General features: G+C 41.5%; 1 protein-coding gene and 1 pseudogene across 1 annotated transcript in view; one reads left to right on the top strand and one right to left on the bottom strand.

The window, feature by feature from the left end:
• The window catches only part of UTP20 (UTP20 small subunit processome component), an 83,302-nt gene that overhangs the window by 8,429 nt on the left and 46,939 nt on the right, over positions 1-27,934 (top strand). The window contains exons 5-27 of the mRNA XM_054029003.1: positions 302-490; positions 647-728; positions 2,010-2,147; positions 2,638-2,793; positions 3,633-3,779; positions 4,264-4,398; positions 5,491-5,568; positions 6,951-7,129; positions 8,817-8,972; positions 9,512-9,600; positions 11,676-11,781; positions 13,471-13,621; positions 13,982-14,044; positions 14,372-14,530; positions 16,309-16,385; positions 17,309-17,388; positions 18,292-18,535; positions 19,525-19,728; positions 21,549-21,639; positions 23,883-23,968; positions 24,656-24,781; positions 25,410-25,576; positions 26,393-26,601. Of these exons, the coding sequence (XP_053884978.1) occupies positions 302-490; positions 647-728; positions 2,010-2,147; positions 2,638-2,793; positions 3,633-3,779; positions 4,264-4,398; positions 5,491-5,568; positions 6,951-7,129; positions 8,817-8,972; positions 9,512-9,600; positions 11,676-11,781; positions 13,471-13,621; positions 13,982-14,044; positions 14,372-14,530; positions 16,309-16,385; positions 17,309-17,388; positions 18,292-18,535; positions 19,525-19,728; positions 21,549-21,639; positions 23,883-23,968; positions 24,656-24,781; positions 25,410-25,576; positions 26,393-26,601 (3,112 nt within the window). The remainder of the gene's footprint in view (positions 1-301; positions 491-646; positions 729-2,009; positions 2,148-2,637; positions 2,794-3,632; positions 3,780-4,263; positions 4,399-5,490; positions 5,569-6,950; positions 7,130-8,816; positions 8,973-9,511; positions 9,601-11,675; positions 11,782-13,470; positions 13,622-13,981; positions 14,045-14,371; positions 14,531-16,308; positions 16,386-17,308; positions 17,389-18,291; positions 18,536-19,524; positions 19,729-21,548; positions 21,640-23,882; positions 23,969-24,655; positions 24,782-25,409; positions 25,577-26,392; positions 26,602-27,934) is intronic.
• LOC128830711 (small nucleolar RNA U3) lies at positions 10,375-10,477 on the bottom strand (annotated as a pseudogene).

A 27,934-nucleotide genomic window follows, 5' to 3' on the forward strand; every position in this document is an offset into this window, starting at 1 on the left:
TGTTCATGACTGCTCTTGGTTTTGAGTCTCACTCTTAATGTTACCTAAACGTAAAATTATTTGAGGTTGTTTGGTTGGTTTGTTTTCATTTCAGAAACCCCTTTCATCCAAGGTAACATCATGTGTGGTGTTCACATAAGAGACAGTGACAGCTTTATGTCCAATGAATCTGCATACTGTACACCCACTAGAGCCATTTTAATTTGCAGTGTAGTTGCACAATCAGGCAGTGAGCTATAGTTTATTTAGGTATTTGGCATTTTAAACATACGAACATTGACATTTTTTGTCTGAAATCTAGCCTAGTGGTACAGCTGGCTCGAGATCTCCAGACAGACTTCTACCCTCACTTTCAAGACTTTTTTCTGACCATTACCATGTTATTGGATACCCAAGACACAGAGCTGCTAGAATGGGCTTTTACCGCTCTTTCCTACCTTTACAAATACCTGTGGAGACTGATGGTGAAGGATATGGCCAATATATATAGGTAAGATTTATTGGTCTGCAGTCACTAGATTATATTTTAATATAAATGCCTCTCTAACTCTTCAGAATTAATTGTCTTTTTAACAAAGTAATTATTGATGAGTTCTTTCTGGCTGAGTGTGAGTTGAATGGTTTTAATTGCCTGTTGTATTTGTAGTTTATACAGTACCTTGTTGGCACACAACAAACCACACATCAGAAACTTTGCCGCAGAAAGCTTCACCTTTCTAATGAGGAAGGTAGGTGATGTGTTACTAACATGACTTTAACAACTTTCCACCGGGGCCTTGGCTTCAAGCTAACCAATACTGAACAAAGTTGTAATGTGTAATGACAGTGGGTGCCCTCTAGAGAATAAAGGAGCTAACAAAACACAAACTAGCATTCTATCCATTTTGAGGGGTTTGGTTTGGATTGTGCAGTGACAAAGGTTTTATAGGAGACTTTATATGTAGAACAGCCAGAACAGAATGTGTTCATCACCTCACAGGATCAGGCCCTGACTATATATGTACTATGGATGTGGGTTTTTTTTAAGAGCAATGAAACTGAAGTGCCCATGGTCATCTTTCCAATATTTCTACAGAATCCCTGATAAGGAGAAAGGAGCTCTGTTGGACCTGGCTGGATTGGGCCCTTAGTTTTTATACTTCATGTTGGGTCAATGCATTTTTGAAATAATGGTTTGAGACTTTTTGCTGCATTGTTTACAATTTCTTGTGCATCTTCATTTGAGCGCAGAAAATCTGAGTACATAATTTTTCTAGCCAAATTAATCAACACTAAACTGCAATCATTTTGGTGGAGTAGGAAATGGAATGTATAGCCATTTGGTGTTGATTAAGCCAATACGTGCAGAAGCCAGGTTCTCTAAAGTGACTGGTGAATTTGGCTGCCTTGAATTTTGGACGTCCAACCTGAGATACTTTAATGGAGCCTGATTTTCAGAAAGTGCTGATCCCTAATCCCTACAGTTCAGGCCCCTTTAAGGAGCCACAGGTTGGGCACCCAAAAACAGGATTTTGAAAATCTTGGGCAGAAATTCAAGCCACGTTCTCCCATCTGTTTGCAGCATCAGAGTACTTAATTACTGAATTCTGACTTAAAATGGGCCAGTCCTTTTCTTAGATCCTAGTACAGTCCTTAGTGGTGTTCCAGTGACTAGGTTACTACCCCTTATTCAGTGTGACATCTCATTATGGTCCCAGTTCAGCAAAGCACTTAGCATGTACTTAACGTTAAGCATGTGAGTAATCCCATCCTTGTTCTTCAGCATGTGCTTACGTCCCATTGATCTGAATGGGCATTGTTAGTGAAACCACACGGAGCGACACCAGCTGAGGATCCGACTCTTCCTTTCCATTCTATTGACATGCCTTACTGTAGAGAGAACAAGTTTGAATTGTTGGAGGGTGGAGTAGAGGAGTAAGATGGCACTGTCTGGAGTCATTGAATGATTTCTTTCCATTTGATAGGTTTGAACGGACGATTACTTTTTCTCTGTGGATTTTGTTTTGTAGGTTTCTGATAAAAATGCACTCTTCAATTTAATGTTTCTTGACCTGGGGGAGCACCCAGAAAAAGTAGAAGGCGTGGGACAATTACTCTTTGAGATGTGCAAGGGGGTTCGGAATATGTTTCACTCCTGTGCAGAGAAGGTAAATAGCCTGAGCATATAAACCAAGTGGAGAATGACAACGTTTTAAAGTTCCTAATACAGGACATCGCTATAATAGAGCCTGATATCACACTCCTTGAAGGCAATCGGTGTCTTTCTGTTTGCTTCAGTGGATTTTGGATGTAAAATTGTGCTGTTTATTGTAAGGTAATACATGTAATGATATCTCTTTAAAGGTGGCTTTTCAAGCTTTTTGCTTTTAGTAATTCCAGAGCAATATTTATGTGTTTCGAAATTATTGCGTTGGGTGATAACCTGTATTTCTGTGGATTTATTTAGAGGCTATAAAACAATTTTGGATTTAAATATTAACTTCAGTACGGGGCAAAAAAAGATAATTTTATAGGGGATTGAAATCCCCATAATATTTTTAAAAAGCATCACATTGTCATTTTAAAAAAAAAATTCTAAAGCTAAAGGGTTTTAGAATTTTTTGGTCTCTTTTCTAAGCTGGCCTTTTCCTTCCACAGGCTATAAAGTTCATTCTGCTAAAGCTGGGGCCCATTACCGAGATTGAAGCTAAACTCCCATGGATTATTGTTGGAGAAGCTTTCAAACATATGGTAAAATCGGCTGCAGTGCATATCTACAAGGAGCATTTTGAGGTTCTTTTCAAATGTTTGGAAGTAAGTTTTCATTGCCAAGAAGCTGAAAAAAAGACGATCTCCCCCCAAGAATAACATTTTGTGTGTGTTAAAGGAAAGGTGTGTAGTGTGTGTTTTTTCTGCAGTGGGAACATTAAAATAAATGTCGCACTAAGGAGGAAAGCCTGGCCTTTCATCTGTAGGGACAGAGGGCCTGATGGTTGTTGAACTGGTGTAGTTATGCTGTGCAGTTTGGGGTGGGATTTGGGGAAGGTAACCACTGCTTTCCTGCCATGGTTTTAGCTGCCAGTGAAAATCCTTCTCATCCTCTCTTCCCACCCAGGCCAGTATAATAGCAATTCTTCGCCTTCTGCTATTAGGAGTTGTTTTATGTAATTAGTTCTTTTGCATTCCCTGGACTAGATTCTGATCTCACACTAGTATACAACAGGGGTGAAGTCATGGCCCCACTGAAATCAATTACAAAACATGGACTTCAATAGGACCATGATTTCACCACAGGAGTCAGTGGAGTTACTGAGATCAGTTGTGGTCAGAATCTGGCTCCAAGTGTTCACGTAAAGCTAAGCACAAAGTATTTGTTTCTTCTCCTGTTTTTTGCTATGCAATCTGTAAACCTTCTGTGAAGGAGCACTTCACCTTGCAAGACATTTGTTTTTCCATCCAAGAGATGTGAGATGTTCATTATTGGAACCATTTGGCTACATTTTTTCCTTTCCTGGAAGGGTTAATTTGTTGGATCAGAATAAGAAAGCTGGCAATAGTTTATCAGGCCAGTGGAACGTGCAGTTACCAGAATTGCTTCAGTTTAGCGTAATCCATGACAGATCTGATCATTCATGTGAAACTGTCTCTTGCAGGAATCAGTGTTAGAATTGCAGGAGAAAATAACGAAGGCCAACTGTTGCGAAAGCTCAGAACAGATTGAAAAGATATTGCAAGTGTATTTGATTCTAGCAGAACATGCAAATGGGTCCAAAATCCCTCAACCTGAAGCAGTTTGTAAGGTGGGTCAGACCATCCTTTTGGCTACTGTGCACACAGGTGGAGGGTGGGAAACCAGAGCATCTGCAGTGTGCTCACCTGTTTTCTCTGGTTGTGGGTGTGTGCTGAGGTCTAGAAGTTGGGTCGGGGAAAGTCAGTTTGGCAACCTTTAGGAGCCACCCCAGCAAATCTATGGGAATTCCCCTGTGAAATATAATGATCACTCTGTCATCGTGATCTTATGGGTGTCCTTCTCTAAATGAATCCTCAGCTGAGAGCAGGGGAGGAGGAGAAGTGGTCATGGACAATTGCTGCTGGGGACCATGTGAGGGTATGATTCCTGAAGGAACTGTGCTGCTGTGGGGAAGGCAGCAGCCTGAGCAGCTGTGAAAGAGCATTTCCATGGGGGTCCTCATCCCCTCTGGCATGGCTGGGACGAGTCATTGTCCTGCGGTGCATGTGACATTGCCTTTCTCTCTCTCTCTCTCTCTCTCTCTCATTCCTCAGACGTTAGCAAAAATGTTACAAACACCTGATCTCTCAGCGCCTTGCTGTAAGACCCTGCTTAAAACGATTTCTGTTTTGCTGCTTGCTGAGAATGTTTTCCTGCCAGATGCTGTGACCAAGGAAACCATTGAGAAGGTAATGCAGTTCATTTTGCAACAGAAGAACCACGGATCAGTCTCTTTTGAATGAGTGGATTGCCACACACCGCACTTCTGTTCTAGGAAATGTGTTACTCAGGGCTACTCTCATCCTTTTTGTGCAGACAAAGTACAAGCCAATCCCTGCCTCAGGATATGGTGAATTTAGGGGCTGATGCAAAGCCCAAGTCTGTTTGTTTATTTGTATGACAGTCGTGCCTTAGAAGTCCCATTATGCCAGTCCCTGTACAAACATACTCTGAGCATCAGTCCCTGTCTAAGCAGACAAGGAGCGGGAAAGGAAATGGAAGTGAAGTGATTTGCCCAAGGTTGTACAGCAGGTCAGTGGTAGAGCTGAGATTAGAGCCCAGGTCCCCTGACTGCAAGTCTAGTGACTGTCCAGTAGACTGTGCTGCCTCTTGACCTCCAGGACCTTTTTATCAGGCCCTTTGGCAAGCCTGGCAGTATTTTCTAAAGCAGGTTACAGGTCTATTTTAACACCCTTGCTGCTGCTGCTGGACCCAAACACAATGCTGCTTTGCTAGTGTTTGCTTATTTTTAATCTGTTCTGTTGATTGAGGTGTATGTGGGATGGTAGTATTTATTTTGGACATTTCAGTTTTCACGTGTTACTGAACATATTTATAATATAATTAATATGGGCAACTAGTGCTGTAGGAAAAATAGATTTGCAGAGCTAAACTAAGCAATGGAAGTACATCTCTTGTATTTCTTGCAAAAGATGAAACCAAAAAATGTTTTCACAATAATTAAATAAGGCTGGAGGAGTTATTAATTCTGTCCGGTCTTTAGTGTTGATCTCTGGCTTAGTAGTATTAATTCTCTGCTTATCTACTTGAGTAATCCCATTAAACTCGATGGGGCTACTCATGTACATTGGAGTTATCTATGTGTGTAAGTGTTTGCAGGGTCAGGAAGGGGGTCGGTATTTATATGTAACTCCTTTTAGCACAAAGGAAACACGGTGTGCTCTGAAGGAACATAGCTCATATGTCTTGATTCCCTTCATGAACAAATAAAGCTCTTGTTGCTTATATGCCCCTCCTAACCCTTCATTTGCACTTGACAGGCATTTGGAAGTGGGTTTGAAAGGTGCCTCCTTCTGGATTTCTCCCAAACAGTGTTTTCAATGAACCAGTTTGAGCAGGTAGGTGAAGTTTTCATTCATTTATTTATTTTATAGTCAGATGAGCAATGGAGGAATTGTGTTTCTGGGTGGGGAAAATGAGTCTGATTGTTTTGAGTGCTGACCATAGAAATGCCATTACACTTGGCAAATTCATAATATATCTATTTCCTACGATGAGTGATTTTTATTTGACATATATTTGAACTATCCATCTTCTGTGTCTTCAATGTGACCTGATGGGAGTGAAAGGGGCTGTTAGTCAATATCAAAAGAATGAAAATGGCAATGCAAAAAATGTCTTTTCTTTACAATTTCATAGATTTTTAAGAGTCAGAAGGGACCATTGTAGTTATCTAATTTGAACTCCCACATAACACAGCTCAGGGGATTCCTGCTGGGTTACTGAAGGGGCAGACATTGTCCAGGAGTCAAGGAGATGTCAGTGGTCTGTAGTTAGTGTTGTGTTGCAGCTTTGCATCTGACAGGGGCTGAACGCCCATTGTGGCTGCACACCTTCAATCCCTACCCCCCAACACATGCTCGCCAATATCTTGTCTCTGGTATTAGTGACTTTTTCATGGTAGATTGGTTAACAGGGGATGTGTCTCAATGGAGGTATCAGTAGTCTGGGGATTTCAGGGTGTCTCTCTCACCTCTTCCCAGATCCTTTTTACACCCATAGCACAGCCCCGAGAGAGATGGGAAAATTGCAAGGAGTGTGCAGAAAGGCTCTCGGTTTGAGCCAGTTCCCCTTTTGAATGTGTAAAAGACAGTAAATGGGGAGGATAAAAGAGGGTTCCTACCATAACGAGTCATATCTCCTCCAAAAGCTGCTGGCCAGCTTCCTCAGCTGAGGTCTGGTCTCTGATACCATGATGCAGAAGCAGTGAAGAGGCCAGCAGATCTCTGTGTTGATGGAAGGAAAGTGGGGAGAGGGAACAAGTGTGAAGATGTTTGGATTTGTATTGAAGGGGGGGGGGGGGGGGCGGAAGAGATGAATTTCTGTTGGGGGGTGGCGAAGGCTGAAATGGAGAACCAGGGATGTCTGGTGGGTGGGACCTGAGCATGGTGGCCCAGGGCTCTGAGGAAAGGCATGGAGTTGAGGGAAGTAGGTTCTCTGCATGCTGTGAGGGGCTGTGCTTGGGGATCCTCAGCTCTGTTGGGAGCCTGGAGTTGGGATAGGCCAGGGTCTTTGTGTCAAATCACTGGCTCTTCAAGGGCTCCCTGGTACTGATGCCTCATGTCTTGGTGATCTGATGCATCAGGACTGGAGGAAACCTCGGTACTGCAACAGCTCACCCCAAAGAGCTTGGCTTCCCTGGCACCAGTGTCTTGGATCCCTGATTTGCTTGGTCAGAATTGGAGAGGCATGTTAAATCTCGATTTCTTTTTCCTTTCAGCATTTTCTTCCGTGCTTTCTAGAGTACATTGAGGACTGCTTCTCTGAAGAAGACGTTCTAGCTAGGGATGAGGCCATGGCAATTTTGGCTAAACTCATTCTGGAGAAAGCAGAACCTCCCACTGTTGGCTCAATGGCTTTTGAAAAATATCCCCTTGTTTTTACAGAACCACCGATAGGGTAAGTCTCCTCACGCTCCACAGACACTGTTACCTCAGAGCTCTCTTTCGAAAGGTTTGGAGATGGCGTCAGAATTGCCACTTCACCTAGTGTTCACTTTTTCTTTGAGGACTTGGAATAATCTCTGCAGAGCTTGGCATTTAAATACTTGCTGCGTTTCGGTCATAGAAGGGGTGAATATTTGTCCCTTGTATAGGATTTTGTCTCATCTCAAAACAACATAGAAATACTTTTGCTTCCTAGCATTCTTTGCTCCTGAGAATATGGACATCAAGGGCAAGAGAATAGGAAGAAGCAAATCAAATTGTATCTGATTGTATCTCTCTCTCCTCAGCTTGTCTTTCATATGTCACACTTTTAGTCTTTAAGCTCTTTGGGTTTAGAGACCATGTCTTCCTAAACGTTTTGTTCAGCACAGGCGGGCCCCCATCCCGATTTGGATGTCTGGGTGGCACTGCAATATAAATACCCAAAAATGATTAGGAAGGAACAGCAGCAGCAGTCAAAATAAATATTCTGCTGGGATGAATTCCACGTGCTCCTACAGTCTATTTTTGTTTTAATCACGTTTCTATTTAGATGGTATCCAAGTGTAAGCAGGATTCTCCCAGTCAGGAGCTATTTTTGTACAATTCATCATTTCTCATAATAATAGCAGGGGAGTGCTGATTTTTACCTGTGGAGAGAGGAGGGAATTATTCCCCTTCTACACCCCCCAAGCTTCATTTCCCTGAAATTTCATAAACATTTATTCTTCTCTACAGTAATAGTGAACTCTTTCTCCATTGGCCTTTGTGATTATTAAGGATTCAGTTATGAGTACGCTCCCCTGCACAGGCTACCCACATCACGGATGATCAAAGAAGGGGCAAGAGGAGAGCACCACCCACTCGGTCACAAACTACTTCCTTGTCTGGTGCAGATTGGTGGGGAGTGGGAAGAACCAAGGGCCTCCCTGTCCCAATGCACTTACCAGTACAGCTGAGTCAGCAACATAGGGGAAGTAATTTGCACCAGAAAACAGGCTGCTGCAGTCACATACTCCCTATGGAGCAAGGGGGAGGTAGTCAGTTGAGTCCTAGCTCTGCATCTGGGATAACACAGCTACATACTGCTCTCCAATTGGGGCAAATGGCAGGGCCCTTAGGTATCAAAAGGAAAACTTTCCTTATGACTAACTTCATCTTGAGCATTAGATTGATTTGTAGATGATTGCAAAGTCAGATGTATATGCAGTTGTTTTGGAGGAAAGTTAGTTTATTTTCCAGGAGCTGCATCAGTTTGCTTGAGAACCACTTGCTGTAGAGCAGGTCTGACAGCGGTGTTGGAAATGTGGAGGAATCCCTTTGATGAACACAGAGCAGCATCAAGAAAGACACCATTCTTTTATACTTGAAAATCAATGGAATAACAATGTTTACAGTACAGGAACAGATTCTGCTGGACTGCTGAATGCTGAGATGTAACCTTTTATGGACCATTTTCTGCCTTCCACATTAGAAATGACTGCGTGGTACTTTGTGCCGGGGAAATAGTGAAGATCCCATCAGAAAGTGTACTATCCAAGTCAATGTGAAGCTTAGCCTTTTCTTAAAAGGAGCCAACTTAATTTTAAATGTCATAGGAAGGAAAGGTTCAACTGCTGTTGTTAAACTAGGTTACTGATTAAGCTTGATTTTATTTTTAGATCCAATACAAGACAGAAAATGAGTAAGAGAAATGGAGAAAGGAAACAAATGCCAGTGTTGGATCATATTCTGTCTCTAATCCACTTACCAGAAAATGAAGACATTATTGATCTTTCACACCCCTGGGCTGCCCTTGTTGTACTTCCGCATGTTAGGTGAGGTTGCTAACCATTCTGTTACTGTTGTCTTGTGTCTGAATAGTAATGCTACTTCGCTCATGTCTGATGTTTTTCACATATCGCTCTCCGTTCAGAGTGTTTGCAAAGGAAAAGGAAAGTATCGTTACCCCCATTGTACAGATGGGGAAACTGAAGCACAGAGCCATGATGAGACTTGCCCATGGTTGCCCAGCAGGTCTGTGGCAGAGTTGGTAACAAAATGCAGGTTTCCTGCTTTCCTGTTCCGAAGGTCACATTTGCTGGCATGAAACGGAGCCCTTAGAATTTTGTTGTTTCAGTCCCTAGGAGGAGAGCATGCTCAGTCAGTGCAGTGACATTTTGTTGAAGAAAGGGCTTAGAACGTAATCATTGGTGATATGATTTAGGTTGTGAAATTGACTTAGCAAAAGAGTTTACTAATCATCAATTTGTGTGAAATCTATATTTAACATAAGAGAAATATGAGAGAAAACCCAATGTTATCGAGTGTCTGACTTTAACAAAGAAGTAAACATTTGTACCTTTATTTTTGGCAGACCAATAGACAAAGAAAAAATCCTGCTACCAGTTACAAGTTTTATAGAATCTCTCTTCCTGGGTATTGACAGAGGAAGGCTCCGCAAAGGTCAGTTACAGTCATCTATTGTTCATTAACTTTTTACTGGCACATAAAAAGACATAACTCTGCAATTATACTAGAGACACAAGACATAACAATGAATAATAACTGCATTGTATCCTGATTTAATAAGCAGCACAATGAAACATGAAAGGCAAGATGGAAAAAATAACATGCAGGAAATAATATACCAAACACCATCTATAGTAATAATGGAATGGTGAAGTAAATGTCATGCCAGGGATACGTAATTGGACAAGAAGCCCACAAAAGTATAGACTCAAAATCTGACTGACTGAGATGTTTAGAAAGATAGAATTTGAGAGAGAGATTGTGAAGAAAAGGAAGGGGGAGTAAAAGAAATGAAAACTAAACCAAGCTGGGTTATCAAAGTCAAGCTTATAGCAAAAAGATAGTGATACATTTTTACATGTGTTCTTTGACTGCATTGTTCACAATCTTTGGCTCCAGGTCTGGAATTTTTCTCTCGACATCCTGGGTCTTGGCAGTAATTCTAAAACTAAATAGCTTGCCTACATGTACAGCTTCACATATTAACAAATTGGTAGCTCTCTCTATAACCATTGCCCAGAGGAATTTTATGATTTAATTGGGAGTATGCATCAAAATTATAACACCGAGCGGCTTAAAAAATTCAGCTTCTTAGAGAAGTGTGAAAAAGTATCCAAACTTCCCTTAGAAAAGGGCTTTGAGGTCTATGGATGAAAAGGACTATATAAGAGGTAGGAATTCTTATTGGTTATTAAATCCATTATAATTACTATCAATCTGCATAGAAATAGCCAAAGTAGTAAGGTCAGACACTTTCAGCTACAATTCTCTAGTTACAAACTGTAGAAATGATCCCTGAAAGTACAGTCTTAGAAATATCCAAAGTAGTATACTACATTCTGCTTTTCTTCTCTAATATTGCTTAGTCTGTGTCAGGAACAGCCCCTGTCCTTCCTAACCTCTTTTTTTTCTATGTGGCATCCAGCTGTTTTAATCTATTGTAATTTAAGGGGGGGAAAACAACCAACTTTCTAAATGGATATGTAAAGCCTAGTTCTGCCATCAGTTTCTGGTTTTAAATGGAGAGCTTCCCATTTATTTCAGCAGGGAATTCCCTACACGCACTAATGGTAAGAAAGAATCCCCAAGTAGCTGGGGAATCAAAGCAAATCAAAATGTGGGAGACCGAGATTCCTCAACTCCCATTCATTTTCGGTGAGAGTTGGGTGTTTAACTGTGCTTTGTGCCATTGTAAGTCTCCCATGATGTCCCTGGCATCGGGACAGTGACTCTTCTGTAAGGGAAGAAGGAAGGGAGTGAACGTTGTGGCCAATTTAGGAGTGGCATTGGCAGGAACAGCGCTTCCCCATTCTTGGCTGAGAGGATTTTGGCTGCAGTTTGGTGTTGATTGTGATGGGATTGGACCTGCGAGAGGTAGAGAAACTCTCTAACGCTAAAGAAGGGGCGCAGAAAGGAAACTAATTTCAGAGTTATCTTGGTAAATGAAAGCCCTGTCCCATAAATGTTTAATGGGAATTGAGCCTCTGAATCATGTAGATGGGTTTGCAAATCCCACCCTGCATTTCCAAGGTGTTAAGGATATATGGATGCTTGTGCAATTATCGGGTCCCCCTTCTGCCCCCCTTTCCTTTCAGTAATGCATTTGACAGCTCTTTCTGGTTTCCCAAGCACCATTTGTTGAGCAAAATTCTCTGAGACCCACACAGCAGAGTTTAATGTCAGTACTGTGCTCTCCCCGTGTGCCCAGACTTCTCATAGACACGAACTGAGCATTCTGCATGTTCAGGGACAGCAGCGTTTCAAGATGGAGATCTACCACGATGATCAGAGTAGAATTCTCCTCTGAACTTTCATCGTCGGTGGTGATAAATGTTGAATTGCTGCAGTTAGCCCACAAATGACATTTTTATTTCTATAGCATGTGAAATTACATTATAATCCTGTACACCTCTGTGGCACCTCTCATTTGAGGATCCCAAAGCACTTTACAAACAGGAATTCAATGTGAATGAATAATTACAGTTTGTTCCCATTCCCTCTGTCCCTAGGAAGCTTGTTTGTGGCCTGTCAAGCTGTGAGCACGCTACTTAGTTTAGCAGAATCTTCTGAAATTCTCCATTTGTTACCTGTGGAACGTGTGAAGAACTTGGTGACGTAAGTGAACTCTTGACTCTCTGGTGTTCCACTTAATGTAGTGAAGAGATAACTTTGCCTTTATTTAAAGGCTATTAAGCAAAACAAACATGCTTGCTTTGTTTGTTTCCTGTTGTCTTACACCAGCATGTTTCTTCAGGTTTTTAGCCATCCGGGGTAGGGATGTTGTCAGGCACTGCCAGCTTACTGTACTGTATGGCGTACGCTTTATAGCCCTGTCTCCATAATAACAATCTGCTCCTTTGAATTTTGTGAAAACTGCAGATTAACTTTTGTTGCTGTTGAATGTGTGAATGCAACAATGCTGGTTTTATCTTGCGGGATTGCAGCCAGGAATCTTGTATTTTGTTTTATTTACAAATAAAAAGTAAAGTGAAAATAGTCTCGGCTAAACATAAATATCACATTTTAATTCTTGTTGTGGTCTAGAGGATTCTCCTACAGTATTAGGAGGATTCCATTCCCCCATTAGATACTGATTTTAGGCATTATTTTGTACTCTTCCGCAGTAAGAGGGAGCACCTCGCTTTTGATCTCCGCATTTTAATAAACACTTATGAAAACTGACTATTCCATTAACCCTCTTCAACTAATAATTAACATATATAATAACTAGGGGCCTACCAAATTCACAGTCCATTTTGGTCAATTTTATGGTCATAGGATTTTAAAAATAGTAAATTTCATGATTTCAGCTATTTAAATCTGAAATTTCACAGTGTTGTAATTGTAGGGGTCCTGACCCAAAAAGGAGTTGATGGGGGAGGTGCCCAAAGTTATTGTAGGGGGGGTTGCGGTACTGCTACCCTTACTTCTGCGCTGCTGTTGGCACTGGCGCTGCCTTCAGAGCTGGGCAGCTGCAGAGCAGCTGCTGTTGGCCAGGAGCCCAACTCTGAAGGCAGAGCCGTCGCCAGCAGCAGTGCAGAAGTAAGGGTGGCATGGTATGGTATTGCCACCCTTATTTCTGCAATGCTGCTGGCGGGGCGCTGCCTTCAGAGCTGGGCGTCTGGCCAACAGCCGCCACTCTCCGGCCGCCCAGCTCTGGAAGGCAGTGGAGAAGTAAGGGTAACAATACCGTGATCCTCCTAAAATAACTTGTGACCCTCCTGCAACTCTCTTTTTGGTCAGAACTCCCAATTTGAGAAATGCTGGTCTCCCCCATGAAATTTGTATAGTATAGGGTAAAAGCACACACAAGATCAGATTTCACGGTCCGTGATGTGTTTTTCATGGCCATGAATTTGGTAGGGCCCTAATAATAACTGAGCAATTACAGAAAGTGTTTAAGATCTGTATGATCTCCCAACATAGTTCTCCCAATCCAGCCAGAGAAAACAAATTGGGACTTGCAGCATTACTACTTATATGGGCCTCCATCACCACTGTATCTGAGTGCTTGACAATCATTAATGGATTTTATCCTCATAGCACCCCTGTGCAGGTCCCTGCTCATTCAGGATCTCTGCATGCACACGCTTAACCTTCCAGCCACAGAGCTGCAGATCCAGTTACAGGCAGAGAGGGAAATGAAAGACCCTCACATGTCTCATTTGCCCTGCGTAATTTAGACCTTACTGGTGTATAATGTGCTAGCAGAATCCTGATTTGGGGGAAGAGGGTTCCACCATATGAGATTTTTTTTTTATCGTGGTTCACCTTGTACAATAATAAACAAATATTTTGTTTCAGCACCTTTCCTTCAGACCCATCGGTCTTGCTACTGGCTGATCTCTATTATACGAGGTTGGCTTTGTGTGGTTGCCAGGATCCTCTTTCCCATGAGAACTTAATGGATTTGTTTGATAAACTGAAAACAAATATTTCCTCCAGCACCTCTAAGGTAATCTTCTTTTCTAACGGTTTCCAGTATGTGCAAGATGATTTGTGTTTTAATGGAAAAAAGTTTTTAGAGTAGCAGCCGTGTTAGTCTGTATCCGCAAAAAGAACAGGAGTACTTGTGGCAACTTAGAGACTAACAAATGTTTGTCTCTAAGGTGCCACAAGTACTCCTGTTCTTTTTAATGGAAAAATGAATTCTTAACTAGCGGTGTTGGAAATAAGCTAAATAAAAAAGGCCTAAAGGTGAAATGTGCAATTATGTGCAAGAGTGAATGCCCTTCATCTCTTTAAAATTGTGCCATTTTCAATGGCCTTTCACCATTTGCAGTACGCCTCTAAAACATGCTTTCACTTTTAATAGGTCCGACTCTTGACAATAAGGATTTTAAATCATTTTGAGGCTCAGCTTCCTACATCAACCAAGGTAGTATTACAATTTCTGCTTTAACATTTCAAAACCACGGGGGTGTTGTTTTTAATATAAGCGGTTTTCTTGACACTGACTTTATTTGCCAGTTACACATGCTAGTCTCTGTTCTTTAGCTAAAGTGGGCTCCCTTTATACTTGTTTTTTCAGACTGTAATTTTATGGGCCCGATCCTCAGCCGGTGGAAATCTCTGTAGCTCCATCAAATTCAGTGGAGCTATGCCAGTTTACAGCAGCTGAGCCTGTGCCTTTAAATAGTGAATTATGACAAAACAATTGTCTAGAGGAATCCTCTAACAAAAGGCATTTCACTGGTTTGTTCAGGATGATGGAACAGGAGAGCGTCAGTCCGTGTTTGCCATATTACTTCAAGCTGAACTCGTGCCAGCCAGTGTGAATGATTATAGAGAAAAACTTCTTCATTTAAGGAAACTGAGGCATGATGTGGTGCAGTCTACAGTACCAGATGGACCTTTACATGAGGTGAGAAGTTACTGCCGAAAGGTACAATGGATTGTTTCCTTTTTATAAGGCAAGAAAATTTTGCATTTTACTTCATCATGAGTTTTTTCAGTGACTTGTGAAGGCTTCAGTAAATGCAGGCTGGAAAGAAACTAATCATCATGAGTGAGTTAGGAGCTCAACTTTCATTACTAGTCACTGGGACTTTGCTGCTCCCGACTCCCTTTAGTTTGCAGCACCAGAGCTCAAAGACGTGGGGCTTTCCCCTGAAGATTAATGGTGAGTAAGGTGGAAAGACATCAGCATCCCGAACAAACACCTCATCAAGCACCCAACCAAAGACCCATACGGGTTTTCGCTCCCATGGAAAATATGGTTCACTTTAAATCACATCCGCACATTGCATGGTATTACGCGCCTGACTTCTCCATAGGTGGGGGCATACAAATGTATGTCGGTATAACTACATCACTCCGGTGTGGAAAATCCACACCCCTGAGTGACATAGTTATATTGATGTGACTCCCAGTGTAGACAATGCTGTGTTGACAGGAGGACTTCTCCCGTTGCCATAGCTACCACCTCTTGGGAGTTGGAGAAGCTCTCCCTTTAGCGTAGGTAGCATCTTCATTAAGATCTGCAGCGCTGTAAGTGTAAACAAGCCCTCAGGCACAGTCCTATTTGTGACTGCCAAAAACAGAGGTCAAACTCTAGAACAGTGCCCAAAACCACCGTATTCCAGTGGTATCTCTGCTATCCACTCCACATCACTGGAAGCAATCAATTGGATTGCCAGCCTAGGCTTGGACAGCTGACATTGCTGTTTTTAAGCCAAAAGAAGACAATGGCTTGAGTGCTTTTGAAAGTCCCACCTGAGCAATCGTCTCTCTAGCCTTTCTCCAATGGCCCAGTGCTCGATGCTTCAGAGGAAAGGATAAGGTGCCATAATGCATTTAAATGTGCAGTATTGCACTAAGTTGGGAAATATCTTTGATTCCAATTGGTGATCAGCATGTCTTGTTGTTGGGTGTTTTTATCCTGAACTGACTAAACTATATTTGCCTCAATATCTAGCAGGGGCAAAAACCGAAAAAAAGTGATGGTATTTCGATAAACGTTCTAAACACATCTGTAAAGAGTAATGAGAGGAAAGCAGGTGGAGGTGATGCGAAGGGCTGGGGTGAGCTGTTAGCAATTTATCCCCTGACCTGGCAACAAACTCTGTGTCATTGGACCTCAGTGGAGCTCTGCATGGGCTCAGGGGTCTGCCTACTTGGAGCTCATTGCAGGATTGAGGCCTTATAGATTGCAGGGACATCCCTCTATGGTTGCTGAATCTGACCATGCTGCTGTGGGCTGTCAAGGCTGCTAGGATCAGGATTTTTCCTGTACTAGCTAAATATTAACTTATTACTACTGATACTTAAGTGCTTTTATAACGTTCCTTCTTGAGTTGTAAACTCCTTGGGGCAGGGATTGTGTGTGTGTCTATGTCACTTAGCTCAATGAGGAGCCGAATCCAGATGGGCCCTGGGTCTAATGCAATGTAAGCACTTCAGGGCAGGGAATACTCTCCTTGTTTATATGTTTGTGTAGTGCCTAGCACAATGTGGCCTTGGCACTACCAGAGTACACATAATAATCTAAATGTCTTAATTATGGGTGTTGATTCTGAGAGATTTTAACTTGACTTTATTGCTTTTTCTTGCAGTTCATCAATCAGTGAAGCTGTTTTTATACTTACTTTAAATATCATTGTTAGCTTTTTAAAACAAAAGTTTTCTTGTGTGTCACTGTAGGTGCCTCTTCAGTATTTACTGGGAATGCTCTATATTAACTTCAGCCCTCTCTGGGATCCTGTTGTTGAGCTCATAACGTAAGTATGTGCTAGTGGATGGTGGGAGCCTCAGTTGTATTGTTGCAGCTGCTCCCAGGCCTTTAAAAAACTAAATAAAAATGTGTCGCATCCCTAAAAATAAATGTAAATACACACAAGCAAGACGTACGTTTACATGAGGTACCATAGAAATGCCTCTGATCTGTCAAGTAAATCTTGCTCTTTATAGACTGCTACTTTTTAACTTGTTTTTGTGATGCACAAATATTAAAGACGACTCATAGGCAAAAGTATTGTTAAATTACATCTAGGGTTGGGACGTAAAGGTAACAGGCTCGAATCCAAGATAGCCAACTCCTGATCTCACACTATTATGACCATCATATGATAGGTGTTATAGAAATAACAAATCAGTCCATCTCTCCTTCCTCCCCTCACTAAGGGTCTGGTGCAAAACCTACTTGCGTCAATGGAAGAGCTCCCGTTGATTTGAATGGGCACTGGATTGAGCCCTAAGTTTGGAATGTCAGCTTTCAGGGTGAATTGCCTGGCTTGTGACCACTTAGCTTTTTCTCTGTACATTCTGTGATATAATGTGTCATTTTCCCTATCGGAGAAGAGAAATCATGAAAATGTTAAACTACATCTTCAGTGGGTGAATCCTCGCTGACTCTTTGTGTTGGTTTTAAGTGCTATGTTATTGCATAGGCAATATTGAAAGACTTGAAAACATCTGTACCAAAGAGTCCCTTTGTATTCACAAGCTATAACCAGGATATTCTGATAACAATGAACCTTTGGGATCTTCAGATGAAGGCAAAGAAATGTTATAACTGCACACAGCAAATGTCTTGCCTTCATGCTGCGTGGGGCTGGACACCAAGTCTTTGAACATACTAGCAGTATAACTGGCTAATATCACATGGAATTTTTTACTTAATTACTGTCTTGTTTATTGTTAGGTCTCATGCAAATGAAATGGAGAATAAACAGTTTTGGAAAGTCTATTATGAGCACTTGGAGAAAGCGGCTGTCTATGCTGGTAATTCATGTTTTGTAGATGTTTAGACACTAGCTTAGCTATGGTCCAGGTGGTTCATGAACAGGGCTGGTTTTATGCTCTGGTGTGCTCCAAACTGGCAAAAGGGGAAAAATCAGGACATAAGTTTTTCCCCTCCCTTCTGGCCTCATTTCTCGAGGGAGAGAGCGGAGATCTGTCAGAATTGTTGCCTTCCCATGGTTTGAGCATTGGCCTGCTAAACCCAGGGTTGTGAGCTCAATCCTTGAGGGGACCACTTAGGGTTCTGGGGCAAAATCAGTACTTGGTCCTGCTAGTGAAGGCAGGGGGCTGGACTCGATGACCTTTCAGGGTCCCTTCCATTTCTATGAGATAGGTATATCTCCATATATTATTTCTACTTCCCATGAGGTAAATAGGGGCAATCCATGGGTTGCAGAGTCATCCTAGCATATGGGGCACCAGGCAGTGCTTGCTTTGTGCCGAAACTGGTTCTTCCCATGATGATGATGAGGGACTGTAGGAGTCTGTGAGGATTTTCAGTAATGTCTAGTCTCTAGAGAATCTTTCTTCGCCACCCTGTTCAACATGGAATCAGTAGAATTTCTGCCAAATGTATCTGTTTTCCTTGACCCTGCTCTTGAATGTGAATACTGGGTTCACTGTATGGCACAAGGACAGCCATTTATTGGGGCTACTTGTGCTTAAAGTTAGGCCCCTTGCTGAAGTTCTGACATCCCAGGTACCTTCTAACCTGTATTGCAGTCAGATCAATATTAAGTAGAATTTGCTAGATAGATGGCAAACATTAATATAAACGGTTGCTGTTATTTATCCCAGGGCACTGACCCCACCACCAGTAATTACTGAATAAGCTCTTTGAAGTTTTCTTGAAGTAATGAGGACCATGGTTTGTTTCCTATATAGAGAGGGAGCTGCAAGACGAGCTGAGTGAAGAGCAGGCAGGCACTACAGATGCTGAGAGTGAGAAGATCCGAGAAGGAAATGTGGGAAGCCTGTATCTTGAGCAGCTGAGGTTTAGAACGGATTGCAGTGAGCGGATAGATTACGCAAACTTCCGGTTTCTGCTTTGGAAGGCGTTGGCCAAGTTTCCAGACAGAGTGGAGCCCAGGTCAAGGGAGCTTTCCCCACTTCTCTTGAGATTCATTAGGTAAGTGACATGTTCGGCGATGAGACATGTTGCTTGGAAATGTCATAAATGAAGGCAGAGTTACTAGGGTCCCTATAAGACAACTGATGGGTGGTTTGTTTTTTTTTAATGGATTTTATTTCCTGAGACCTGAATTTTATATTGAAGTTGGTCCTTCGTTTCGGTTAAACATGGCTCATGCTAGAGAGAGTGGAAAAAATAAAGCAACCTGAAATGTAAGCTGTCAGTTGTCTGCTGTGTTGAGCCCCAGTTTACTAATGAGTTCTGGTGAGACAGCCTCGCTACTGCTACGGAGGGTGTAGTTTCAATGGAAGTAAAGTGTCTTGGAAATAGACTTGACGATGAGGCTCCTCCTTGTCTCCCCTGTTGTAAAATGAAAGCATGTATTTTTATTCAGCCAGAAATAGGAAAATACCTTTTAGTGTATCTAGGGCCTGGTTCGGTGCCCACTAAAATCACTTTCTATTCACTCCAGCAGGCTGTGAATTAGGCCCTCACTCTATTTCCCCTGCCAGCCCTTGACTCTTCTTTACAGTGTATTTCCTACAGTGCTTTGTCTAGATTGCTTTTAACTGTTTTCAAGTAAGAGGGCTTCTACTATGTAATACATCATCGATTCCTACACTTCCTAACTTACATTTTCACACATCCCTGCCAACTTTTTAAAAAAATTCTCCCATTCTACTTAGATTCACTTTCTCTTCTTTTTCCTCACCACATTTTTCTGATCTTAGTCCTTTAATTTTTTTTCCCTTTCATTGTCTTTTTCCTTTCCATTTGCTCACTTCCTTTAATATCTCTGCCATTCCCAATAGAAGAAATGCCCATCTGCATGCTGAAATGAACCGCTTTTGGGGATCTTGAACTGTACAGCGTCACCAGGCACAACTCTGTGGATAATTGGAACTTCCAATTGTGAACAGCTTCAAACAAACCTCACACCAGCAGATACTGTTCTATTGATTTGATTTGATTTATTTTTAATATAGCAATGAGTATTACCCAGCAGATTCTCTGGTGGCTCCAATCCAGGATCTTAGAAAGAAAAACAGAGGTGCAGTAGAAGAGGAAGAAAAACCCACTGAAGAGATGCACCAAGCTACCCAGGAGGTGGAGAAAGAGGAGGTGGAGGGAATGGTAGAACCGGTGGTTGAAGGGTTGCAAAAAAAGAAAACGAGAAGAGCTGCAGCAAAGTGAGTTTTGCTTTTGTTTGATTGGGCAGGGAGCAAGTGAAATGCAAACATTAACCGTTTGGTGTTTTAAAAGGCTTCAGAGGAATGGGGTGACTCACTTGGTTATGATCACTGGGCTTATGTGCATCCCTTTCCCCTTCCTTCATCTGTTCCAGTCTTTTGTGAGCTCTTTGGGGGGGGGGAGGGAGGAGATCCTGTCCCCATGCGACACCTAGCACTAGTGGGGGACCCTGACCGGAGCCTCTGGGCACTACCGTAAGATGGGTAGTAGGCCATAGCTTTGCATAATTTGAAGCAAAAATAGTGTGGGGTCTAGGGATCCCAATTTTGGTTGGATGTATTCCTGGAGGTTTCATCACTAACCTTTAATTCCTGGAGACTCAGGACAGTCCTGTGGGGGTTGGCAGCCCAAGCAGGATTCCAAAGTTACTGTTTGTGGGGGGGGAATAACTGTTGCCTCTGTGTGTGTCTGCTTTTCTTTTAAAGTCAGTGGGAGCTGATGGGCATGCAGGCCTTTTGAAAATCATTGTAGGCACCCAATTACAGATTTCAGAGTCTAGCTTTAGACACCCATTTTTGAAAATCTTGGCCCTGATGTCCTTGTTCTGGACAGGTTTTCTGGTATTTCTTGCTATAAATATATGCTATTGTGACATCATTGTTCAACAATATCAAGTTATTTTGTGAGTAAATTGTCTATGGCTTGTGTCTTAAAACACAGTTTTGAAACTTCTTGATTATGGCCTTTTTACCCTGCTGATATCTGTCAAATACACATTTTAGGTGATTCAAATGAACTATTTTTGCCTGTTTAAGAATGACATTTGTAGCAACAAAGAACTTTAAAAATGTCATCTTGCACATTAAGATGCAATAAATTCTAGTCTATATTCTGGCTTAGTTGTAGGTGTTCTATCAGTTCTATTATTTTATTCTGTTCCCTGAGCTGAGTGGTTCAGATCTGTGAATTAGTAATAATTACAAGAATCAGATTGTCACCAGATTTGAACTTCTGCTTCAAAATGTTCTTGTTCCTAAATGGAAACTTTTAAAATGCTGGTAGCAATAACTAAGGTGCAAAAGGTTTACTGGCTTGTTGTTAATGAATTCTTTAGTGAACACTTTTCCTCTTGACCCTGGACGACTCATTATACTGTCAGATTTGCACCACTGTAGTTTAGGTTCTTACAAAATGTGTATTACAAACTCCTCCTTGAAAATGATGGGGAAAAAAAGAGCTAGGCGTGACCTGAGAGACTAGTGTGTGCCTGGTAACGCGTATTGTGCACAACTCCATCATGAGTCCTCATTCAGCGGAGACCATATTACAGTACTGTCTGTGGAGGGTAGGTAATGGTTACAGCACCTCCCTTTGCTAGGGTTAGACAGGGTGGAGGAAATTCAAATCACGTGGCAGATTCAGTAGAAATTTTTTGGTGTGAACCTCTGCAGGTAGCTGCTGAATCAGTGTAGACTCGTGCTGTTCTGCACGTGTACCTTTTTGACCAGTCCTGATCATTTTTGGCACGGTTGATTTCCCTTCTCCTCCCCTTCCCCCCACTTCTCCCTTTCCCCAGCAAGTGGAGATGTGTCTGTTCTTGGGTGGTGCAGTCCTGTCCCCAGGTCCAGTTTATCCCTACCACTCTTTTGCACTGGTATACATCAAATCCTTCCACTGCCATTTGAGCCTGTTGGTAAGTGTAGCCCTACATACTGACGTTCAGAAACTCAGAATCTTGGTGCCATTCTCCTGCCCGTTGGCAATAACACAGGGTGTGTATCTGTTTCATTGTTAAAAGCGTGTTTTGTTTTTGTTTCAGGCAGCTAATAGCCCATTTGCAAGTTTTCTCCAAGTTTTTGAATCCACGTGCGCTGTATCTGGAATCAAAGTTAAATGAGTTGTACAATCAGGTAATAATACTTAACATTTTTGTATTGCTTAATAAACAAATATATTCCTGTCTTATCTGAACACCACGCCAAAGGGTCCTTCTTTGTAAAGAGAATGACTGACTGTTGCAGTGCAGTGTACAGCAGTTATGTCTTAAAGGGACACAGTCAACTTGAATATCAATATCTGAAAATTTTGCACTGTGTTAAAAGTGACTCCTAACATTACCATAGCTCAGCAGTTCTTGACCTTTTCTGTATTGTAGCCCCATGGTACAAAGGAAAGTTTCAGGATCCCCTTTCCATCTAGCCATGGAGAAAGAAAACTTGGTCATGACCATCAGTCTAAGCCCTGGTCTACACCTAAAATTCAGATTGACCTAGTATGTCACTCAGGGGTGTGAGAAATTCACACTCTTCGAGTGCTGTAGTTAAGCCAGCCTCACTGCCTCTTGGGGAAGTGGATTACCTGCATTGACAGGAAAATCTCTTCCATCAGTGTTGGGAAGCGTCAATGGGCGCTACAGTGGCATAGCTGTGCTTCTGTAGTGTACACGTGCCCTGAGAAACCATGCCAGATAGCTGAGAGAGATTGGAGAGAAAAATGCCTTTCTCTTTATTTTTCTGTTTCTTCCCTTTTGTTCTTTGATAGTGTCCATCCTTCCCCAGGCTCTGCATAGGGGTTTTACCAGTAACAGCAGGCTGCAACGCTGAAACTGAATGTAAACAGGCAGCAAGCGGTAGCCAGAGGTGTGAAGAGAGGTGTGGTTTGTCTCTGCCTAAAAGTCCCCGTCTAAACATAAATGGGGAGAAGGGGAAAAAGTAATTTTTAAGGGAAATTATAAATCCAAGATATGCTATTTAAAGGGTGCTCCCTCAGGAAACCGGACTGAGTTTATCAACTTGAATTTTTTGGAAATAAGTCCCTGTAAAAGTGTTGTGCCAAAAGGAATTGCCAAAATCTTGTCGTCTTTAACAACACGTGTTGAATGATCATCCATGAGACATGAACTTAACTTTGATCATTCAAGACATACATTCATACATCCTTTGGCATATACCAGCTAACCATTCATTCTGTGTTACTGCTTTAGTTCCCCAGTGTTCAGTCCATCTCAGATCACCAGCTTCTGCTCTAATGGAATGCTTCAGCATTCATTGTACTCCTGTAAACCTCTGAACTTTGCTTAGGAAAGAGCTGCTCTCTGTGGGTTCGATTGCTTGTCTGTGTTTTTTAGGAAAATATTGACCAGACTTGTAAATTTTAAAAACGTTTTATTTAACCAACATTTTTAAAGAGTGCAGAACAACCAAATATGGCAAAACGGATGTGCTATTTGTTAGCTCCGTGCTGCAGCACAACTGCTGGATTGATACCATGCCTTCCGAATGCTGGGTGGGTTAAAACAGATCCCATCAAAAATGGGGATTTTGCTATGTGCTGTTTACCATGGAACTGAAGAACTAGGTGGGGGAAAGGTGAGGTTTTTGGTAATGTTCCGTATTCCTCTTAGCCTGGCCATTGGCAGGATTCACCCCTTAATGCTATTGTTGATGGGTTTTTGATTATTCCCCTTGTATTTCTCTTTTTAACAAGTCTAATGTTCTATGTGCGTTTTCGTAACTTGGATGTATGTGGCGCAAACATTTTGGAATGGTTTGGCTGATACATTATTTTACCCAGTGTGACACAAATACAATGCTGGCCCGAAAGTGATCTTGCAAAAGACACTCTATAAAAATAACTTGTTAAAACACAAGTTGATGATTGCGTTGTTTAATTGCTGTACCCATCAAACGGGCTTTGGAACAATTTGTGTAGTGGGGGTGCTGAGAGCCATTGAACCAAACTGTAAACCCTGGATATGATGGAAACCACTTCAAGCCCGGGGGTGCGGCAGCACCCCAGCACCTCTAGTTCCAGCAGCTATGCCATCAAATACCAGTAATGATGTCCTGGATTTTTGTTTTTGTTTTTTCTTTTTAGAAACAAGTAACTAATGTGTTCTGTAACTATCTCTCTTAGATGTATAGTGGTAGGAAATATTTGCTGCTTGGTGTCTTTTAAATGACTGTTCTAAAATGAAATTCCCTTTATTGTGGATCCCTTTAGGTTAGATAATTACTCTCTATTTCCCCCGCCCCCCATTTAAGGGCTGAATTCTCTCTTGAGTAAATCATCTTGATCTAGTGGTATAAGGAGAAGTGTATATATTATTTGGGCTTTCTCCTAATTTTCATTTCTTGTAAAATGTTACCTTCAGCTGTTGTCCCATCAAGACCAGAATGTGCAAAAAGTAGCCCTTGACTGCATCATGACTTACAAGCATCCGCACCTACTGCCATACAAGTAAGAGCTTTAAAATTCTTCCAACACAGATAAATCATTAGGTAGCACATCAAACATGTATTTATGATATTTGGCATCATCTGCTTCTAAGAGAAATATCCACAACTTTCTGAACCCAAGAAAAATTAATATTCCTATTCCAAATCTGAATTTGGAAATGGACAGAATTAAAAAAAAGCTTCTCCTATTTATATTTAAATTAAAATGGAAAAAGCTTTTGTAGACGATAAAGAAGAAAAGAGGTTGTCACCTACATGCCATTGTGCCTGAGATCTAGCTACAGTCACAGAAGGTAACCTAGACTAGTCTTGAAAAGCAGATATCTGAGAAGAGGAATTGCTGATTTTGTTTTAGAGAAGGCAGAGGAGTGCAGCAGGGTCATGTTCATTCAGAAATGGAAAAACTGAAATCTTATATCTATCAGATTTGAACTCTTTCTCAAAACAAAACAAACCTTTTCCCTCGTCCAGACCCACCATGGTATGTAGTGGCCAATTGCGTTCTTTTCATTAAAGGATTTTTGTAGTTCTTTATAACCATTATGCACCCACTTGGATAGCCTTTACAGAACTCTGTATGAAAAGTAGCAGTCTATGTAATGAAGTTGAGCTAGTTGATTTACTTACCCTTTTGTTAAAAGGGTAAGGATGTGATCCTTTAATAAATAACTGTGTTTAATATTTGCAGGGAGAACTTGCAAAGGTTACTGGAAGATAAGAGCTTTAAAGAAGAAATAGTTCATTTCAGCATATCCGAGGAGAACACTATAGTTAAAATGCAACACCGACCAGATCTTGTTCCTGTTCTTATGAGGTGTGTGGATGAAACACTGCATAAACTCTGCATATTAAAATAAAACGATGGCTATAGAAGAAACATAATGCAGCCTCTGGTTGATATTTTAAAGAGACGATACAAACATATGGCTCTCACAGCAACTAAGGCCTCCTTGTTCATTACTGTACATGGTATTCTCCTGTGTGTGTGTGTGTGTGTAGTATTGTTGAATGCATTAGTTAAGCTCATATTTTCCAAACAATATGCTTAAGAAGAAATCTGAGAGATTTTCACCCTCAGGGTATTACATTTATTTGATAAATACATGGAAATAGCATTTTACAATGAAAGTGCTTCCTCAGTTATAACTCTGTCTTCATACTAGCATGATGCTTTGCTAATTCATACTTAAGCTGTGCTCCCATTCAGATCACTAGCAAAATTTCCAGTGACCTTGTTGGGAGCAAGAGCACACCCTTTCTGGTAGTGTTACTGGGTGTCAAGCAGCAATAGAGGTAATCGCGGGGAGTATTAGTTAAGCCATGTAGTTCAGATTAAACTTTCTGAACAAAGATTGTGAACCAGCCAAACTGCTCCTGCAATGCTTCAGAAACAGGCAGCTAGTGGAGAACTCACGAATACTATTTCTTTTTGGCTTTTGAAGAATTCTCTATGGGCGGATGAGAAACAAAACTGGAAGCAGAACTCAGGGCAGATCTGCTGCGGGCACTCGTATGTCAATTGTTCTGAGATTCCTTGCTGGCTCGCTGCCTGAAGAGATTAGAATGTTCCTGGACCTGCTCTTTGAACCTGTGAAGCACTTCAGTGTTGGTATGCTTCTGCCATTAGAAACTGGGGATAATAGTTCTTCCCTACTTCATGGATGTGGGGAGGATAAATATTTTGAGGACTGTGAGGGGCTTAGATATGGAAATGGGGGCCGTGTAAATTAAAGCACCCATGGCACTGGTTTTGGGGGTTTTTTTTGTTTTTAAATAAGAGTCAAGGTTTCCCCTGAGCCCTTGGCCACAGTTTCCCTTCTGTGCTGTACAATATACTATTATTCCTGTACCGTTATTACAGAACTGAGGCACAGAGACACTGAGTGACTTACCCAGGGTCACAGGAAGTCTGTGGCAGAGCAGGGAATCATACCCAGAACGCCAGAGTCCCAGGTTGGCATCCTAACTAGGGTGACCAGTCAGCAAGTGTGAAAAATCAGGACAGTGGGTGGGGAGTAATAGGAGCCTATATAAGAAAAGGACCCAAAAATCGGGACTATACCTATAAAATCAGGACATCTGGTCAGCCTAATCCTAACTACTGTGTTGTCCTTCCTTTCTGAAGGGCTGGTGAGCACAGTGCCACATTGGCATTATGAGGATAAGTTGATTGTGAGGCACTCCGACACTACAGCAATGAGGGCTATATAAAAACCATGATAGACAGCTGGAGCTGTTAGTTAATTTTACGTAAGAAGCTGAATTAGGAGCATTTAAAGGGCTTATAATTTAGGACCAGATTTGCCACCCTTTCTCACATTGAGAGGAACCTCAGACCTTGACATTTGGCCTATTGAAATCAAGTCCTTACTTACCAAGGTAAAGATGAACTGATATATTTTCACTGTCCTCCTTCCTTCTGTAGGACCTTGCCAGGTTGCAGTACTCCAAACAATATCAGAACTGGATTTATCTAAAGTCCTGCCTCTAGGCCGCCAACACAGTCTGTTCAACAGCCTTGAGGTTGTACTGAAAAACATGGGCCATCTGATCACTCAGTACTTACCTGAGATTTTACAGATTTTACTTTGTATGACAGCAACAGTATCCCACATCCTTCAACAAAGAGAGAAGGTAAGGAACATGAGAGAGTGTGAGTGTGTGTGTGTTTCAACTCTTGGTTCAAACTACGCTTAGTGCCAATAAGGAGTAAAGCTTTAGAAACCAGTGAATAATAGAAAGATGGATAAAAGTATAGGCCAGCAACATTGGTCTTAAAATGCCCTAGTGTTTATATAGAACTAGTATATTGCTGTTAAATAGTTGTTTAAAATGCTGTTAAATTGTTGGCATTTCAGTCAGTCACAGTGTTGAATTTATTTAATAAAATATGCATTTTAAAACATTGCGTGTAACAATTCATACAAACAAGAATTTGAATGGCAAATACATTTTTTTAAAAACACTGCATTTCATTAAGCCAAAGTGCACACACTAACTAGAAGTTTGGGGCAACTAGAGTCCTTTCTGGACTTGAATCAAACAGGGAAAGAAAAATTCTGTCTTTCTTTTTTTTGGTTTTAATATCATGGTTTCCCTTGTGCTCCTCTAAGTGCTGTAGCAGTGGCCAGCAACAAGGGAAGGGTAATTTTAGGATGGTTACAGTCCATAATCCAGTTTACAGTAGTGCAAAAGTAATTTTATTTATCTCTAGAGTAATCACTTTTGTACTGCAAAGTTATTCAAGTAATGCCGTCTCTCACCATCAGTTGTGACTGAGTAACTCTTGGAGAGGTATTTGTGGTGCCATGCTGTCACTTGTTAAACTTAATTTAACACTTCATTAGCTAGTGAGGTGTTGAGAGTTCAGAGAAGGATATGAGAAATCTGTTTATCTTGGATAATTATTACAAGAAATTCCTGTGGGTTTGAGAGTCATTTATTGCAAGATGATATTGCCCAAAGAGTTAAATATCTACTTTTGTTCTGAGCTCAGTTACAGTTTTACTGTTTCCTACTGTTCACTTTCAATATGGAATCTGTCCATGTCCATAAAGCATGCCCCTTGAGAAGAGGCCTATGTACCTCCTTCCTCTCGCTTGAGTAGATGGGGAATCTGATTCAGTTTATTTGGTGTAAAAATTATCATCTGTCATTCTGATTTTTAGTAGCAAAAATCATGTCTCTTGTGATAAAGATTGCGGTTGAACATTGGGACAAGGAGGGAACTAAGCTCAAAAGAAACAAGATTAAAGCACGGGCCCTTAAGGGGAAGGACAGCAGAGAAGTTTGTACAAGCAGTGAGTAAGTGCCTGGAAACAGGTTTGGTATCGGCTGGGGAAGAGTGGAACCACATCAAAAGAGTGAAGATTGCAGCATCAAAAGAGGTGTATGGACAGTACAGCTGTGGGAAATCTAGGGAAAGAGAGGAGTTGTGGTGGACTGACGAAGTGAAGGTAGCGATCTG

Source organism: Malaclemys terrapin, chromosome 1, assembly GCF_027887155.1.
Source record: "Malaclemys terrapin pileata isolate rMalTer1 chromosome 1, rMalTer1.hap1, whole genome shotgun sequence".
NCBI lineage: Eukaryota > Metazoa > Chordata > Testudines > Emydidae > Malaclemys > Malaclemys terrapin.